The sequence below is a fragment of the Nipponia nippon genome, unplaced genomic scaffold, assembly GCF_047370975.1.
Source record: "Nipponia nippon isolate SJK-2023a ecotype South Korea unplaced genomic scaffold, ASM4737097v1 scaffold_32, whole genome shotgun sequence".
Lineage (NCBI taxonomy): Eukaryota > Metazoa > Chordata > Aves > Pelecaniformes > Threskiornithidae > Nipponia > Nipponia nippon.
Genome location: NW_028262350.1, coordinates 649,326 through 665,489, shown reverse-complemented (window position 1 = coordinate 665,489; position 16,164 = coordinate 649,326). Strand labels below are relative to the sequence as shown.

At 41.6% G+C, this 16,164-nt stretch overlaps 1 protein-coding gene across 8 annotated transcripts in view; it reads right to left on the bottom strand.

Annotated features, from left to right (window-relative positions):
* The window catches only part of MAP3K3 (mitogen-activated protein kinase kinase kinase 3), a 58,956-nt gene that overhangs the window by 33,479 nt on the left and 9,313 nt on the right, over nucleotides 1-16,164 (bottom strand). For 7 of the 8 annotated variants that reach the window (XR_015707444.1, XR_015707442.1, XR_015707441.1 and 4 more), the window contains exons 4-9: nucleotides 14,910-14,950; nucleotides 10,771-10,870; nucleotides 9,365-9,478; nucleotides 5,782-5,902; nucleotides 1,856-1,989; nucleotides 1,102-1,175 (exon numbers count right to left, since the gene is read on the bottom strand). Coding sequence is in view for 2 of the 8 variants with exons in the window: in XM_087769945.1 (XP_087626071.1) it covers nucleotides 1,102-1,175; nucleotides 1,856-1,989; nucleotides 5,782-5,902; nucleotides 9,365-9,478; nucleotides 10,771-10,870; nucleotides 14,910-14,950 (584 nt within the window). In the remaining 6 variants the exon portion in view is untranslated. The remainder of the gene's footprint in view (nucleotides 1-1,101; nucleotides 1,176-1,855; nucleotides 1,990-5,781; nucleotides 5,903-9,364; nucleotides 9,479-10,770; nucleotides 10,871-14,909; nucleotides 14,951-16,164) is intronic. The other variant, XM_087769946.1, reaches the window with a different exon arrangement.

Genomic DNA, 16,164 nt, shown 5'->3' with positions numbered 1-16,164 from the left:
CCTCAAGCAAGCCTAAGTATGGGCCTCTGTTTGGCAGAAGGCCTTTAACATCTCTTAAGAGATTACAAAAACTCAATCTGTGCCAAAGCCATGTTATTTGCACTTTTTTTTTTGTTAACCAGTGTAAATGGAGTGAGTCTGATACAGTAATGCAGCTTTCAGACTCCCAAATGAGATTCCTTTCCTACTGCACAAAGGACAACAGCTTCCCCAGATGATGCCCATTCCTACAAGGAATAACCAGGAAGGCGATGGTTTTTCTCATCCTCCACTTAGGGCAGGTAAAAGGCAGAGAAGGACAGGAAACAAATTAGCAACATCCCCACTCCCAAATAAACGAATGCATGCATACACACGGGTTAACTGTAAGTGCTCCCTTGTAACTCCATAAACTGGAGGAAGTGAATGGCTCCAAAACCAAGCCTCAAGTGCTTGACATAAAAGCATACACTACCTACAGGAATCAGCTTGGAGGAATCTTAAAAGCATGCTGAAGCCTGGTATTACAGGTGTTGAGAAGCCACAGTTGCTATTGAAGTTAATAGGACCTACGGCTGCCCACCAATATCTCAAGCGACACCAACAGCAAAGAATGGGAAGAAAAAGATCTAGAGCATCAGACTATGACAAACTCTTCATCAAAGGAAGAGCCCCCCTGTTTACCTTTGGAATTAATACTATATCTTGCAGGACATAGGAATCTAGTGTAATGATATATTTCTGTAACCTTAGAATACGTTGTTAGCTTGGTTTTTTTTTTTTAATGAACAAAAAGAGATTTACATGCCTGAAAGAGATCTAAATACCCTGCAGCCAGATGTTCTTGGAGTCTAGGCTCCACACAGATGGCATGCTTTAGAACTTTGTATTCATAACACAGAGCTACTGAAGCACCAGTTTGTCGGTGTAGGGTTTTGCCAGAAAATAAACCAGCCTTAAGACGTAGTGAATTCTTTCTAAGAAATATATTGGGATATAGGTAGGAAATAAGTTCCTATTTCTCTCCAAGAAAATTTATGAGATGGAAACCAGACTTTTGCGTAAGTACAACTGGCATTTCGATTTGAGCACACAAGTTTCTACCAGCTTGTACATTTGTACCTGTCTGCTGACCTGTCCAAGGACTGACAGCTTCCTGACACCGAGTTTTCAGCACTGCTTAAAGGGTCCAGCATCTGCAACACAAAAATCACATGGCAACATCAGTTCTGTGTAATGGCTGAAAGAGGCTGTGCAAGAGGATCAGAGTCCACTAGGGCTTGCCTGGAGGACATCCAGATGAAAAGGGGAGTCTAAAGCTATTTAGAATGTACGTTTTTCCTTTATCTCCCACAGAAATAAGGACATAAAAACTCTGAGCCATTGCTTTAGCTGTCGAAGGAGTCAGCTGTGAAAATGAAAGTTTAAGTCAGCCTTGTGCTGCATTTTGATCCCAAGTGACTTCAGGAACAGTCTCTGCTGGTGCTACTGCATTGCTGCCTCCACCTGCAAGTCGCCCTTGGCCTTGCTTCCTACTTTTTCAAATGGAGAGCGCAGTTTCAAATGCACGAGGGTCACGTGAACCTGGTAATAGGAAACCTGAGCATACATGTGTAGCACACCAAAACTGCTCCTTCAGAGGTGGAGAGACAATGCCAGCAGGCATGGTGACCGCTTCTGGCAATCCAACAAAGGCTTTGAACTTGCACAACTACAAGCAAGTTCGAAGCATAGTTCAGATGAACAAAGCAGCACTAGTAGGTGGTAACGCAACTACAGCTAGTGAATATTCTGCAGTGAAAAAGAGGGCCCAGAGAGTAGCAGCAAGTTCCTTAACCTTACTTTTTTTTTTTTTCACCCTAATGTTCATACTTACACACTGTTCATTAGTTTCTGGGATGAATTCGCCTTCGCTATTTATGCTGGTGTAGGAACCCTGCCGAGCAATGCGCTGTTGCCTCTCTGGAACATACCCAGGAGGTGGTGAACTTCGGCCTGTGTTCTGGGAACCTGGGCCAGAAAGAAGGACATTTACTTACTGAAATTAGACTGCACATACATGCACACAAAATCCAAATATTCACCTCTAATGCTAGACCTCTATGATCACAGCAGCTCTGGAGTGAACCTTACAGTCTGGACAGAAATGGAACCAGGAGGTGCCATGTCAGAAAGCAAATTGTTCAACAAGCACCTGTACTGTCATTTTAGACACTACAAGATTATTGGTAAAGCTCCTAACAGAGCAGTTACCTATTTCTCACCTCTTCTGCTCAGCCTTCTGAGCATAACTTCAGTATCTCGGGCAAGGCAGAGGACGCCGGGAATCCCTGGTTTTTGCGCATAAACTTCACTTCACTGCTAATCTCCACTGAACAGAACACTTGCCAGGGCAACTGATCTTCTGTCTTGATTATAAATTTGCCTCAACTAGTATCATTTACCTTGAGTGACAGCACGATCCCTGCTAGTCATCATCAGCTGAGCTAGTTATACTGACACCGAGCCGTTTCAGTATCACATGGGAGCCCTGTGACCTTTCTAAATTTCTGTTTTTCTGCGTGAAAAAAGAAACTATATGACTAGGTTGGGCAAAACCACATGGAGGTCAATTCTGCCATTTCTGTGCATTAGATGAGATAGCTAGATGGACAGAGAGTATGTTTAGGGACCAAAGGATAAGAAAAACATTTTACTCATCTGTTAATGGTACTACCTAAAGAGTTTCTGTTGTGCCACCTACCGAGAGAAACTTCACCCCTAGGATTTATTTTTTTTCCTTGCATATCTCAAAGATGATGATCCTTTAGAAACAGGAAGATACAACCCCCCTTTTTCCAGTGACCTATCCACCTGCAGCTCCCACCAAGTAAAGCTGTGAGCTCCAAGAAATGCTGTGGTCCAGCCAATCTACTCAAGGTCACCCACGAAGTCAGAGACAGCGTTTTAAGATCAGCTCTCAAGCTGTGCTCTTCATGATGCTGTCTTTAATTAACTGTGTGTACTCAGGTGCTATGAAAGATGGGTGAAGATCAGCAAATACTCTCCCAAGGAAAATATTTTCTACAGAAGTTATTGTAATAAAGACTGAAGGCAAACATCGGCAGAAGCTAACTGCAAACCAATGCACACACCTTTCAGAAGACTGCAGAAGGAGAAAAAAAAGGCCAACACTGGCATGGCTTAGAGCGCATGGCGGGGTGAACTACATGCAAAAAAAATAATCTACTGCTTAGAGCTATCATCTGATTTCCCAAGTAGCTCTGTGGGGCTCACGTGACATTACAAGCCAACAGGCGTGGAGATAAACAAGAGAGCGTGCTTTGGGTCTGCACCGAGTCACGGGAGCACACTTTCACTCTTTCCGATACAATGCCATGGCTGGCCGAAGGGAGCCCAAGTCCTCCTGGCACCAGCCCAGCTGCTATTGTGGAAAGGCCACCACCACTGGGCAGGAAAAGGAAGTCGGCACTAAATCAATGTATATCAAAGGAAGTGAGTGGAAAAAACACAAGCGCTGCCAGAATGCTTAGCAACTTTTTTTTTTTTTTTAAATAAAAGTTATCTTTACTTCCAAACCTCTGAATTGGTGACAGCAGGCTTGAGGCCCATCCACTTTAGAAGACAGGAACTACACAGATATATCTCCTGCATACAAACAACTTCTGTTGAACACTGCTTTTGACTTGCATTGCATGATGTGGTATGAATAGGAAAGTGTCTATGCTTGAAACGCTAGGAAACGGGTACATTCCTTTTCCAAATCAAAGATAGGAGAAGAGAAGGAAGGAAGAATTGATTCAAGGCTGAGCTATTACCAAATTACCATCAGACCTCTGACAGAACTGGAACTCTTCTGGACCTCTTAATAATTTAACAGTCTGGTACTTTGACACATTCAGAAAATAAAACCAATACTTTCTTTACTGATGAATGACAGGCTAATCAGAAAGCATCCATAAGCTGGGATAAGAGGAAAGAGTCTGTACAACTGGGATACAGAAGGGGCCCCTTATTACTATACAGTTTACCCACGACAGACACTCAGTACAGTCTGTTAGCTTTGGCATCATTATTTGGATACCTTAGAATGCCAATAAAGGAGAAAGGTATTTTTTAAAATAAAATATTGTTGGCATTGAATTTGTCTGTGAAAAAAGAAACATGGTGTTCACACGTGCATGGATACCGCTGCCTTCTTCACAGGACTGAGGAATGTTGTTCTTTTTATGTATATTAACTTCAAACTAGAAAGGATGGGAAAACTCTTTTTGTCCCAGTTTCAGTCACGTACTTCACAAGCTTTCAGCACTTCTTTGTTTGTTTGCTACTTCATAAAAGCAAACCGTACAAAAGGGGATCAGCAGTCGCTAAACACGATACAAACAGGTTTGCTAGACAAGTCTAGTATTGAGAACTACTGGTCTACTTCTCGAGTCCTTCTCTACTGAGCTTAATCTCCCAGTTACCCTTGGTGAGAACAGCATGGATCTGACTCCGGTTTAGACCCCCCAGTATGGAGACTGTCTGTTCTAGTTTATTCGGATTTATTATTTGACACTAAGATTGCATTGCAAATACTAATCTAAAATCCTGTAATGATTATGCCTCAAGTTTACACAGTTAATGAAACTAAAGCACTCCTCTTCCACAGAGGGAGCTGGTTTAGAACTTGGAAACAAAACAACTCTGACAATCCCAGCTCCTAGTACTGCCCGCATGATTTGCAGCACCTGTCTCTGAAGCACTAGGTCTGACAAACCCTAGAATAGCTGTTTTAACAAACACAGCCATCCTCTGCTTCTGTTTCCAGCAAAATTTAGCTTTTCTCACTTCTAAAGCAAAAATCATTTACACAGAACAACATCTTAGGCTCTAGCCTTCATGCTGCAGATCCCTATTATTGCTCACCTTCTTCCTGCTCTTTCACTGCTCACTGAACTTCACACCAAGAAGCCAGATTCTAAACCACAGATTTTTTTTTTTTTTTTGACCCAAAAGTCTTTGGAGCAGTTTCAGATCTTTTAGTTTTTCCTATAAAAAGCTAACAGCTTTGAGCATCCTTCAACCACAGATTTGAATAGTACTGCGTAGTTATATAGAAGGTTATAACACAGAAATTGGGATGACTCAGACAAATCTACCAGAGATAGACGTCATAAAAATTATAGGAGTCTTACATGGACCTTCCCACTAAACATGAGTTCACTAAGCTGACAGAAACACGAAAGAAATGAGACAAAGGTACATATTACTCTGACTTTTCTTATTATCTTTTGCACAGCTGTGCCAGTCACCTATGATGTTAACCTTGTGCTCTACTCATCTGGTAATTACGAGAGTGCAAGGTTAGAGAACTCAGTATGTAGGGCACTGGGTAGATATGCAGTGGCAATTCCTGTGCTACTAGTAAAATGCTTGATTACAGGAGTGAGGACAGATTCCAAAGCCCAACATAAAAAAAAAAAAAAAAGAAAATAATCAAATCTAGGTTTCATAAACTGAAATTGCCAATCTAAATAAAAAGCTTAATGGACTCACGTAAGCTTTCCAAATTTCTAACCTCAACGAATCTGGCTTTAGGACATCCCCTTTAGCAGCTCCTCAGCTGTTCAACAACTTAGTAAGGAACTTTGAAACATTCTATTGTGAACATATTAAGAGCTTTTGAAAATGAACTGCCTTGTCCTAGAATAACCTTTCAATTTCTCATGGCTTTCATAAACGCTATACCATAAACACTAGTGCCCAAAAGATATGTTTCACACAACAAAGACAAGCAGAAGTGGCAAAAATACTCACTGACAGACAGATGCCTACTTCTGGGTTCTGGCTGCTGATAGGGTGTGTTCACATCCCCCACAGATTGGGAAGTTTTAATCCTGACTTGTTTGGGCAATCCAGAATGGGGTGAAGAACTGGTCTGTTGGGTAAAATGAAAAAAAGAAAATGAGACTGAGGAGCTCAAGCAGTCTGACCACAGTTTCAAAAATATCATTATGTTTAGTAGCAAGAAAGTAGCTGAGAAACAGCTCTAGAGCCTGCTATCTTATTGACTTCATAGAACACAAACAATAAAGGCAGCAAAAGAGCAAGCTTTACAATTATGGTGTAAAACAGGAGTCGAACAACTAGAGCATTCTACCCTCCAGCCTCAAATCAAACGCAGGATTTGCAAGTCTCAATGTTTGTCTTCCATTAGCAGCTACCTACAAAACCAACAAGAGGGGGCTCATACCGCTCACTGAGAGCAGACCTGGGAAGAACCTACGACTTCTATCAGTCATCTTGGCCAGCAGAGATAAATTATGAATCTTGCACTCTTTCAGAAGCAGTTAGATAGCAACTTGACTCTCCACAATCTTTAAAAAGTAAACTGACAATTCACACCATCTAAGTGAAAATAAATTCTAGAGAGTTTAAGAGCACAAAGAGTTTGGAGATGCCAAGATGAATGCTGCCTGTGTTGCTTTTATTCATCCTTCCCTGAACTTATCTAGGCATAATCTAATTGAAGATCATTTTTCCACAGTGCCTTCATCTCATTCAAAGCAAGAAGAGGAATGACAGGAGACGTGTCCAAGGACTTCTCCCCGATTTGTTGAGGAAGATGGAAGGGGTAACTCCAGCACGCTTTGTAGGAAGCAGAACTGCAGGATGGTTTTGCAATTTAGGGCAGTAGGATGCTGCCCAGGAGAACTGTTGCCCTCCTTGTGCAGCAGTTACGCACAGCTCTGCCACCAGAAACTGCGAGGCCACTTTGGACTCCAGAGGGTGCTCACTTGGAACTATTCAGACTGCAGCTGCGGGCAGCTAACACCTCTGTGCTCCTTCCGCGGATGATACAGGGAACATGGGCTCTTAACACAGGACTGCACAGGACACCAGCAATCTGAGGATGGTGCACCAAGGTTTGAACATATGAAATACTGTGAACTTCTAACCTCCCCCACGCGCATGGCATCTTATGCAAGTCAAAGCAGATGCTCAACACTAGTGGACACCTTTAATTTTTTAATTTTGTTGTCCTAAAGTACCTAGTTTGACAAGAGGATGTAATAGTCCTTTCCTCTTGTGTGTTACAGAATGTAACCAATGCTTGTAAAGCACTTATTTTCTTGAGATGAACATAACCAAAGAGACCCCAAGGAAATTAATTCTGTCTTCTGAAAATTATTTGAATATGACTGGCAAACAAGGTGGGAGGCCACACAATCAAAAAAGTAAAGAACAGCTGCCCATTTAATAAGCACTTACGCTGGCACAGAGTAAGGAGGCAGCCTGATTTAAATTACCTAAACTCTACCATGAACAGATTCATGGGAGCTGAATAAAGGGTGCAGAGGTCACACCATTTATGTGGACACACTATTTATGCTTTAGTACTCTAGGGGTTCAACTTAACCAGTTCTTCCCATTCCCATTTCTAAACACAAAGAAAGGACTGACAACAGAAGTGAGTTGCTTGATAGAAGAAAGCACAAATGAGCCACAGAAAGAGGCACAAGAAAATTAATATAAAAGCTATTCACAAACACAGTCTCTCGCTACTAGTCACACAGCTACTGCTGTAAAGTTAATTTGGTTTATATACATATTTGTGCCAAAGTCACGGCATTACCTTTCCATCCCCAGAAAAAGAAAAGAGCACAACCAAAACAAAATCTGCATCCTGTACTTCAGGAAAAATAATGCTTCCCGCTCCCTCAGTGGGATGAGATCATGCAGCCAAGAAACCTCCTTCAGACTTGTGGGCTTTTGCTTTATCACATGTAGGGCTCTCCTGCCAGGCAACTCAGAGCTGAAGAGGAAGTCGGAGGAGAGGGGGGAAACAGTGGCACTTACTGAAGACTTCGCTGTTTGTTTCTGCTTTGAGCAAAAGAGGAAAAAACAGCTAATAAAAGGACAACACCACAGTACTGGCTACTGGCTGGTGTAGGGATGAGATTTACTAAGTGTTTACTGCAGGTGGCTTACGTAAAGTTTAGATACTATCATTCACCATCTGGTTTGCAGTCTGAAGACACTGAAATTAACAGAGGGCTGTAAAAGAGGGTTGTTTCACTGTGTTACACCAAAAGTTGAAGCCACCTTTTACAGACTATTTCCTGACAATCCAGAACAAAGTCTGACTACGCTAGGTCAGACCAAACACCTTCTTGCCAAGTATTGTCTTCAGAACAGCCAGTAACAAATGCTTAGGGAAAGGGCATAGGACAAGGAACAGCATCATCCCCTCCTACACCTTTTCAGCTTTTGGCATCCAGTCATTTGGGAAAGGGCTGTTAACACTCCTGAAGGTCTTTGTATTTCTATTAACATGGATTATCAAATTCAAAAATAGCAAGATATTTAAGTTCTCCTGACAGTTCCAAGAATTACAGGTGTGATTATTTCAAGAGTTTGAGCTCACAGCCTGCAGAATTTGAATAGGGATGAACATTGAAGATTGACAAGCTACTACCAACAGAGCTTTCAAGAGAGAGTAGCTTTTTGTGTCATACTCTTCAAAAGAGTTTGGTAATTCGCAATAAAATATCTAAGCTATCAAGGTCTCTGGCTTGAAAAGTTATATGACCTTAATTCTGAAAAAAAAAAAGACATTGGTTGAGTGAACAAAGTTCTCCAGTCACAGATCAGGAAAAAGGGAAACTTCTGACTCTTCTTGTCCTCCTTCAGCTTGCAGTTCAATTCACTGCCCAAAACAGGCAGCTTTGGGAGCCTGACTTAAAGACTTGCCTCTCATGTTATGATCTTTCCTGCTGAAAAGTGCAAACTACATTGACACTCACTGCCACAGCCACCTGTGGTATAGGAAAGTGAACCAAGACACAATCAAATTCATCTTAGGTGTGAATACACCATTATTAGCTAAAAGCAACTTAGTTTCTACAGAGTAAGGCTGGATTCAATGCATTAGGCTAGAGAAATGAAAAGTCATTGGGAGCTGTCCTCAGGCTTCTCACCCAGGAAAAGTGCTACCAGCTTGTCTTCAAGGACAACCTGTGCTTTCTTAAAGGCAAGATAATGACACGCACTTTCAACACTGTGCTATTAATCAAATGTAAAAAAAGTTCTCTGCGAACCAAACTCACTAAGTGTTTTCTGAATGCAGTCATTGGGTACGTGATATAAAATGGCCTTCATATTACAGCTTAAAAAGCTGCAATGTTTTAGACCATGAACAGCTGCTGAAGCTGGGGGGGGGGGGGGGGGAAGAGATACCTATAGCTGAGTCAAAGCAAAGAGGATAAACATATGCATTCGTGTCTGTGAACAGTGATTTTACTAATCCCTGTTACTCTTGGCTAAGGCTACCATCACGTTTCAGAGACCGAAGGGTAAAAACCTTCATTTTGCTGCAGTTACGGAAATTGTTACCTACATGGTTTCTGTCCTGAGACAGCAACAATATTCTAAGGCTTTTCACATTAGAGCTTCGGTCTAAGAGATCTACTGCTTTATCCAGGTCATCTTGATTTTTCAAAGGAATAGATAGCTGCAAAATAAAGAACAGAAAAAAAAATCATTAGAAAAGACAGAAAAATAAGTCTACTTCCACAATAGGTAATCAAACAAACATTAGAAAAAGAAAAAAAAAATCAGAATACAAAATATTACATTCCACAATTACTCCACAAATTTTCTTTACAATACTGTCTTATTGTCCTTTTTAACAAGGTTTTCCTCCCACACCATCAGATAAATGGCTGACCCTATGCAAATTTCTCTAAGGCACCATCCACAAAAATATTAATTGCTACCTGAATTTGTTGTTTGCAAAGAACATGTCAGAGACAGGCCCCTGACTCCCTAACGAGAGCACTGTCTCAGAATACTTACGGATCCAGACCTAACGGTCAAGTGAAAATTGGGTTTCAGATAGAGACTAGTTTAAAAAAGATTAAGACTTCGAAAGAGGGAATCAAAGAAGAATGTAAAACTTGCTAGTAAGACCCCATGAAATCATGCTCAGACACCCTCTATTCTACAGCCCACTCACAATTCAATTATTAACATTGAAGAATCCCTTTCCTTTTTGTCCAACTCCTACAGGTGAATGGGATTTTGCATCTCTCTCATTAGGGGTGCAGTCCCGAATGGTGGGAGGGCAACACCGCAACAAAAAAAACCCAAGGAAAAGCCAGGGCATCCAGAGGGAGAAAGCCAACAAAACACTTTAGGTTATTAACACGGACTACCCAGTTCCTCAGCGACAAATGCTATTCCCCATGTCACTGTCTCATACCAGACACACCCACACCAGCGTCTCATACCAGAGAGCCTCCCCTGTTCCCTTACTCCTCTTGGTCGCCGAAGAGCTGGGCAATAAGCACAAAGTGTTGCAGCCAGCAGGAGGTAAATGTGTTACAAATGGCTGGATGGCTGCTGCTGGTCAGCACACACCACGAACAATACTGACTGCTATCGGGCAGCTGAAGAAATGACCGGGACTGTCTGCAGTCCTCAGGCTGTATAGCTGTTAGCCTGCAACAGTTGCTTTCAACAGTCAAAATACTTCAAATACCTTTTTTTACTTCCCCAAGAGATTCTCCCAAACACCACCAGTACAAGGAAACAAGATGGTGATGTTCGTACAACGCACACATCAGTGCGATGTTTTGTCAGTATCAGCATGTTCTCTTCTGGAGCAGAGTGATTCAACTATGGTTTGCATTAGAGGAAAGAACTGAAAATTAGATTTCAGGGTACAGAATTTGGGATGGGAAAAGGAGGTGTCATCCAGAGAGGGCGTTACATGTTCTGAGCACTGACAACAATGCTCTGTACCTCATTGTTCATGTAGTGGAGGTCCAGTGGCTGGCCAAAGGCTGTTTTCACTTTCTGTTGCACGTCTTCATAGCGCACGGGACGGACAAATGGGATAATTCTGGAATGAAAGAGAATCACTGATTGAATTCAGACATATACTTGACAATGCAATCAAATTAGATGACTGAACCATTAAAAACCACATTCGAATGTTCTCCTTTCATCCTCAAGCAGGTATTGAACCTTTCTAATTTGAATTTATATTAATTATTTTAGCAAGGAATTCTTGATCTCTGGTCCATTTCCAAATGGTTTATCAAAATGCAATATTCAACTGAAGATTTCAAACAGAACGCCTTCGTCCCTGGATAGAAAAGTATCCTTTACTGAATAAATTTCTTCCACATAACAGGATACAAATCTTCTACGCACTGTAGCTTAAAGAATACTGCCTCAGGCACAAAACACAAACAAATACATTGAGTGAGAGCTGAATTAAGAGCTGCAGAAGGCCCAAAGAATAAAAAAAAAGTATTTGGTTTAAGTACTCCAATATCTGAACTCAAAACTCACTCCCTAAAAATTTCCAAAATGCATTCCAGTTGAAAGGTTTCAACAAACATTCCCACAGCAAAATTAGTCCTGAACTCCTGAGGGAAGGCATCAGCAGGAGGACACAATGCAATCTGAAAACCCTCTTTCCCAAAGGTGGTCTGTGACGTTAGCTCCACGTTAGCCCTCTGCATGCTCAACTCAAACATCTCAATCACAGACTCACTACACCGTCTCTGCAGTTATCCTTCAAATCTGTGCAACGCAGCAGGGGCATTTTCTCAAGATTTGAAGTCAAATCTAACTGTAACTGTGTAAACGTTTGTCACTCATGACTTGCTTTATTTAAAAAAAATTGCCTTTTTTTAATTACAGAGGCCAAATCGATCAAAACTTAAACACTGCTTCAGCTGTAATAGCAGCAGCACAGCTGACTTGCAATAATTCAGAATATTCATATGAGACGGATCAGTCTCATACTCTCATGCTTCCTCCCTCACGAGTATTTTTCATATGTAATGCATCTCTGGGCACCTTTACCAACTGGCTGACACACAAAATATGCACGGATGTAAATTATTCTGATTGCTTTCCCTGAGCCCTGACCTTGTGACACGGTAAACCCCCAGTTCTAGCACTCGGCTGTTTCCTCGCCAGTTGAATGGCAGGAGTTTTAGACTCACATACACAAACGGCCTCAAGAAATCCAAAATGGCAACAGGCACAGACATCCTAGGGGAACCCTGCAGAATCCTGCAGCACATCCATGCTTTTCAGAAAATGACTGTATACTTTTCTTTGTTTTCATTACTGTTTTGCCTACCTTGGAATAGAAACTCTAATGCTTTAGGCAAAGTAGTAATATGAAGTTCCAGCAAAGCATCTAAAACCGTTTATTTTGGTGTAATGTTCTTCTGCAGGAAGTTGCCAAGTACTCAGTCGCCACCTTGACAGCCGTGGAAAAGGACAATTTTCACCCTCTTCAGAAAAATCAGTGAGTTAAATATCCTGGGTCAAGAACTGGAGGATTCAAATGTGAACTATAGCTTACAACCCACTATTCTAGCAAACCAAAAACGTCTACTGCTCAGAAAGCCACTTTTCATCTCCCACTGCACAGAGCCCAGATGGCTGGCTGCTCCTGCCTCCGGGCTCCTGCAGCCAGACTCCCCGCCATCTGCCTCCATGGGCCGCGCGACCGGGCCGCGTCTCCACCACCGGCAAGCTCAACAAACGGCTCTGGGACGCAGCTGGCAGCCACCACTGTTCTGAAAGCTACCAGACCACTTCGATAGCTGCTTAGCCCACCGCTGCACCTTGAAACAGCTCTGCTTCGGCACAGCTGAAATACTGCCCCAAAAAGCTTGATTATTAGCACCATGTAACGATTCTGCCATCAGGCAGAAACAGGGAGACCTGAATGGACCACAGAAACTCAAGACCTATCTTGCTCACAGGGGCAACTCTCTGAGCTCAGTGAAACCCCAAATCACCTCTGGGGAAGAGCTCACCCAAGTTCGTGCTGAACCCGTGCTTTGGATAGAAGGCTTAGTTTCCAAAACGTCCATCCAGCCTGCTTCATCAGCACTCAGTATCCTTTCATGATATGCAGCTTTTGTTTTAAATAGCTCTAGTGTTAGCTGGCTTCCTTAGCCCCTTCCCAGGAAGGGTTCATCTTGCTACCAGACCTACAACGTTTAGCTATTTAGAAATAATTGTCCTTGTTAAAAAGCAGCCCACAATAACATTTTCTACATATTACTAAGAAACCCATCCATGAAATTATAGTACTCTGGCACCGTACAAATGTAATTTAGTTCTCAGTTGAGCCGAAGTCCCTTATAAAGGCTTCCATTCTACACTCAATGCATTAAAAAGCAGAGCTGTTCTCAGGTGCCACAAATTCTATTAGCTTAAAAACTCTGTGCACTCTTCTAACACAAAATCATGGACTGCAGGCTGTAAGGAGCCCATTCCTGCCTGACCACCTTAAATATTTGTGGTTAGATCTGGCAGCTCCTCTGAAACCAAGCACACACACTTACATTCTCGGTGCAAGCTTGCTGTCTGTAACTGCATACCACTTTGGGAATGGGGAATTCAGGCAAGCGTAACTGCATAATTAGACTAACACACAATCAAGCTTTTCATTTTAATGTTACTTCAGAAAAAAAACCCTTTCTTCTCCCCTGAGCTCTGTGCCATCTTAAACGCACTCAGGCAGAAGACATGCAAGATGATCGGACTGTGGTGACAAGATTTTGCTTCCGAGCTACCTTGTCCTAACATGGTATCACACGAAATTGTGACATGTGTCACAGTGGCTCTGCTGTAGTCCACACAATGCCTGTGACACAGCAGAGTGCTGAGAAGATCTGGCTGACAAAGGCAGCAGTAGATCCCAGCTATGATCACTTTTAAATTTTCTCCTCGAGGCCCAAAAGTCAGGGTTTTTTTTTATCGACAGAATTCACCATGTAGTACTTTGGTGAATGAAACCGCTCAATTTTTGAGGAAGTCTTTAAAAATTATCCTCTGCCACCTGCTTTATCAACAAAGAATGCCTCTGCTTTTCTGTTTTAACAAAAATCCCTTAATTTGACAAAGGATACTCGAGGAGGAGCTTAAGCAGCTCAGCCAGTAACCTTTGCTAGTAACAGGCTGTTAGGATCACTACATACAACTTCCACTGTTGTACTATCAGAACTAAAACTGCATTTTATCATGAAACCGTGAACTACTTCATGTTGAAAGTACTGTCTGGGATGGGAGAAACCAAAGGATTCCCACAGGATGTCTGTGAAGAGCAGTGTATAAATTCATGCGTACAATCCAATTAGTTTCTTCAGAAAAAGGACTGGAACCTAGCATCAAGATTTCTTTTTTCCCCCTCAGCGAGAGCTCAAGAGCAGCCTCAAAGGGGCTGCAAACAAGTCCGGAGCCTTTCTGTACATTCACACAGCCACCGAACAGCCGTAACAGTATCGAGAGTTCCTCTCAATTAGATGGCAGGGAAGGGGCTTTTTGAGACCTACTTTGCAATGTCTAGGCAATTTTACCCATTGGAAACAATACTGTAAACACTGAAAATGCTAATTCAGTTAATTCTGTTTCTTGTGAAAGAAAGTGTCTCAAAACTCAGTATCAGAGGAAATAACAAGGAAACTTTTAGACCAATGAAAAAATCTTCCCTTGCTGTATCTGTTGCTCAGTCACAGCAGGACAGTGACAGGTCATCAGGAAGTGAGAAACTAGAAAAGAATGACACTAATTTGATCAGTTCCATTTGGTTTTAGTTAAATGAAACAAATAGGGAACGTATCTGCAATAAGACTATCAGGCTGAATTTATTTCAGGGTGAACAGCTTTTTAGTATTACTGCAATTCACTTACAAATAGATACTTTGAAAATAAATCACACGAAAGTGTTATATGACACACTGATTTTTAAAAATAACCAAGTTGTATATGACCTGTTTGCTGTTGCCTTTACTGTGCATTTTTCATTCAGGAACAAGGCAAGTGAAGCCAACAAAACATTTAACCTAAATTACTAATGACTAAATTATTCTACTAAGCAAAGAATCAAAGTAGTGGAGACTTACCGTCTTTCCCCGTTATGTTCAAACTTTATCCTTACATCATTCTGCAGAAGGACGAACAAAAGGTTAATTCACAATGAAACTCTGGCATACATAAAAGCACACAAATGGATCATATAATGATTTTAAGGCCCAAACACAAAGCAGGTCAATTTGTGATCAACTCCTCAAAAGGCTACCCAGAACACAACAAGTCCGATAACTTTCTCGGTGGAAGCTGAAGCAGACTGTGGAAAACGAGTGGCTGACATGTGAACCAGCACCATGAGGAATGGAGAAATTGCTAATGAAGAAAGAGAAGGAAAGGGGTAAAAACTAAGTTGTAATTTTTATTAATTGTCACTTAAACAGAGGACACTGAAATATACTTGAACTATAAGGAAAATTAATCCATCTTTAACACTGCATGGCAAAAATCTGAAATTGAACCTAACTGCATATTCATCTGAACCGAAGCTAATTTTCTTTGTGCATTCTCAAAGCAAGCATGTTTTCTTCTATGGCAAAAAAGAGAGATACAGGGAATGTGCTACATTCTTTATTCTTCGGACACAGGCTAAATCTCTGGTTTTTGCAAAAATGCAGCCCCTGAAACTCAAACTATGAAGTTAGAAACAAGTTAACTATGTGTCATCTTTTAAAGTGCAAAGGGGTCATCACCCATATCTGGCAGATGGTTAAAAGCACTGACTGCACAACCTGTGCGTTTCACTGTAAACTCAGAAGATGTTATGTGGCAGGGAAGAGTCAACATGCTGAACTTTCAACTCTGGAGATCAAAGTTCAAATCCCAATTTAGGTCACAAAGATAAAAATAAAAAGGCAAAATCTGCTCTGATAAGACTCCATAATTTCTGCTGCACAATTTATGTGATTGGAATAGATTAAACCATCTGTGAAAGCCTTAGACAATAGGCAATCATACATCTAGGAACTTCAAAAAAATGTGGCCAGGAAATGCTCTTTAGCTAGAGGAAGTATCTGGCAGGCCTAGCGGTCAAGAATGCAGTTCAAAGGGACCCATGCAATCACTGCGAGTACACAGCATTCCTGTAGCAATACTGTAGGTACTGAACCAATCATGACAAATGAGCGTCCCAATCAGAGCAACAATCATCTGCAGGTGGGTAATTTACACATGACTTTACCAGAGAAGCTTTCTCAGATGTGGGAAGAGAAAGAACTTACTCTAGAAAGACACTGAAATGAAACAAATTCTAGAGAACTCATTTTAACAGAACAGCAACGGAAAAATGCA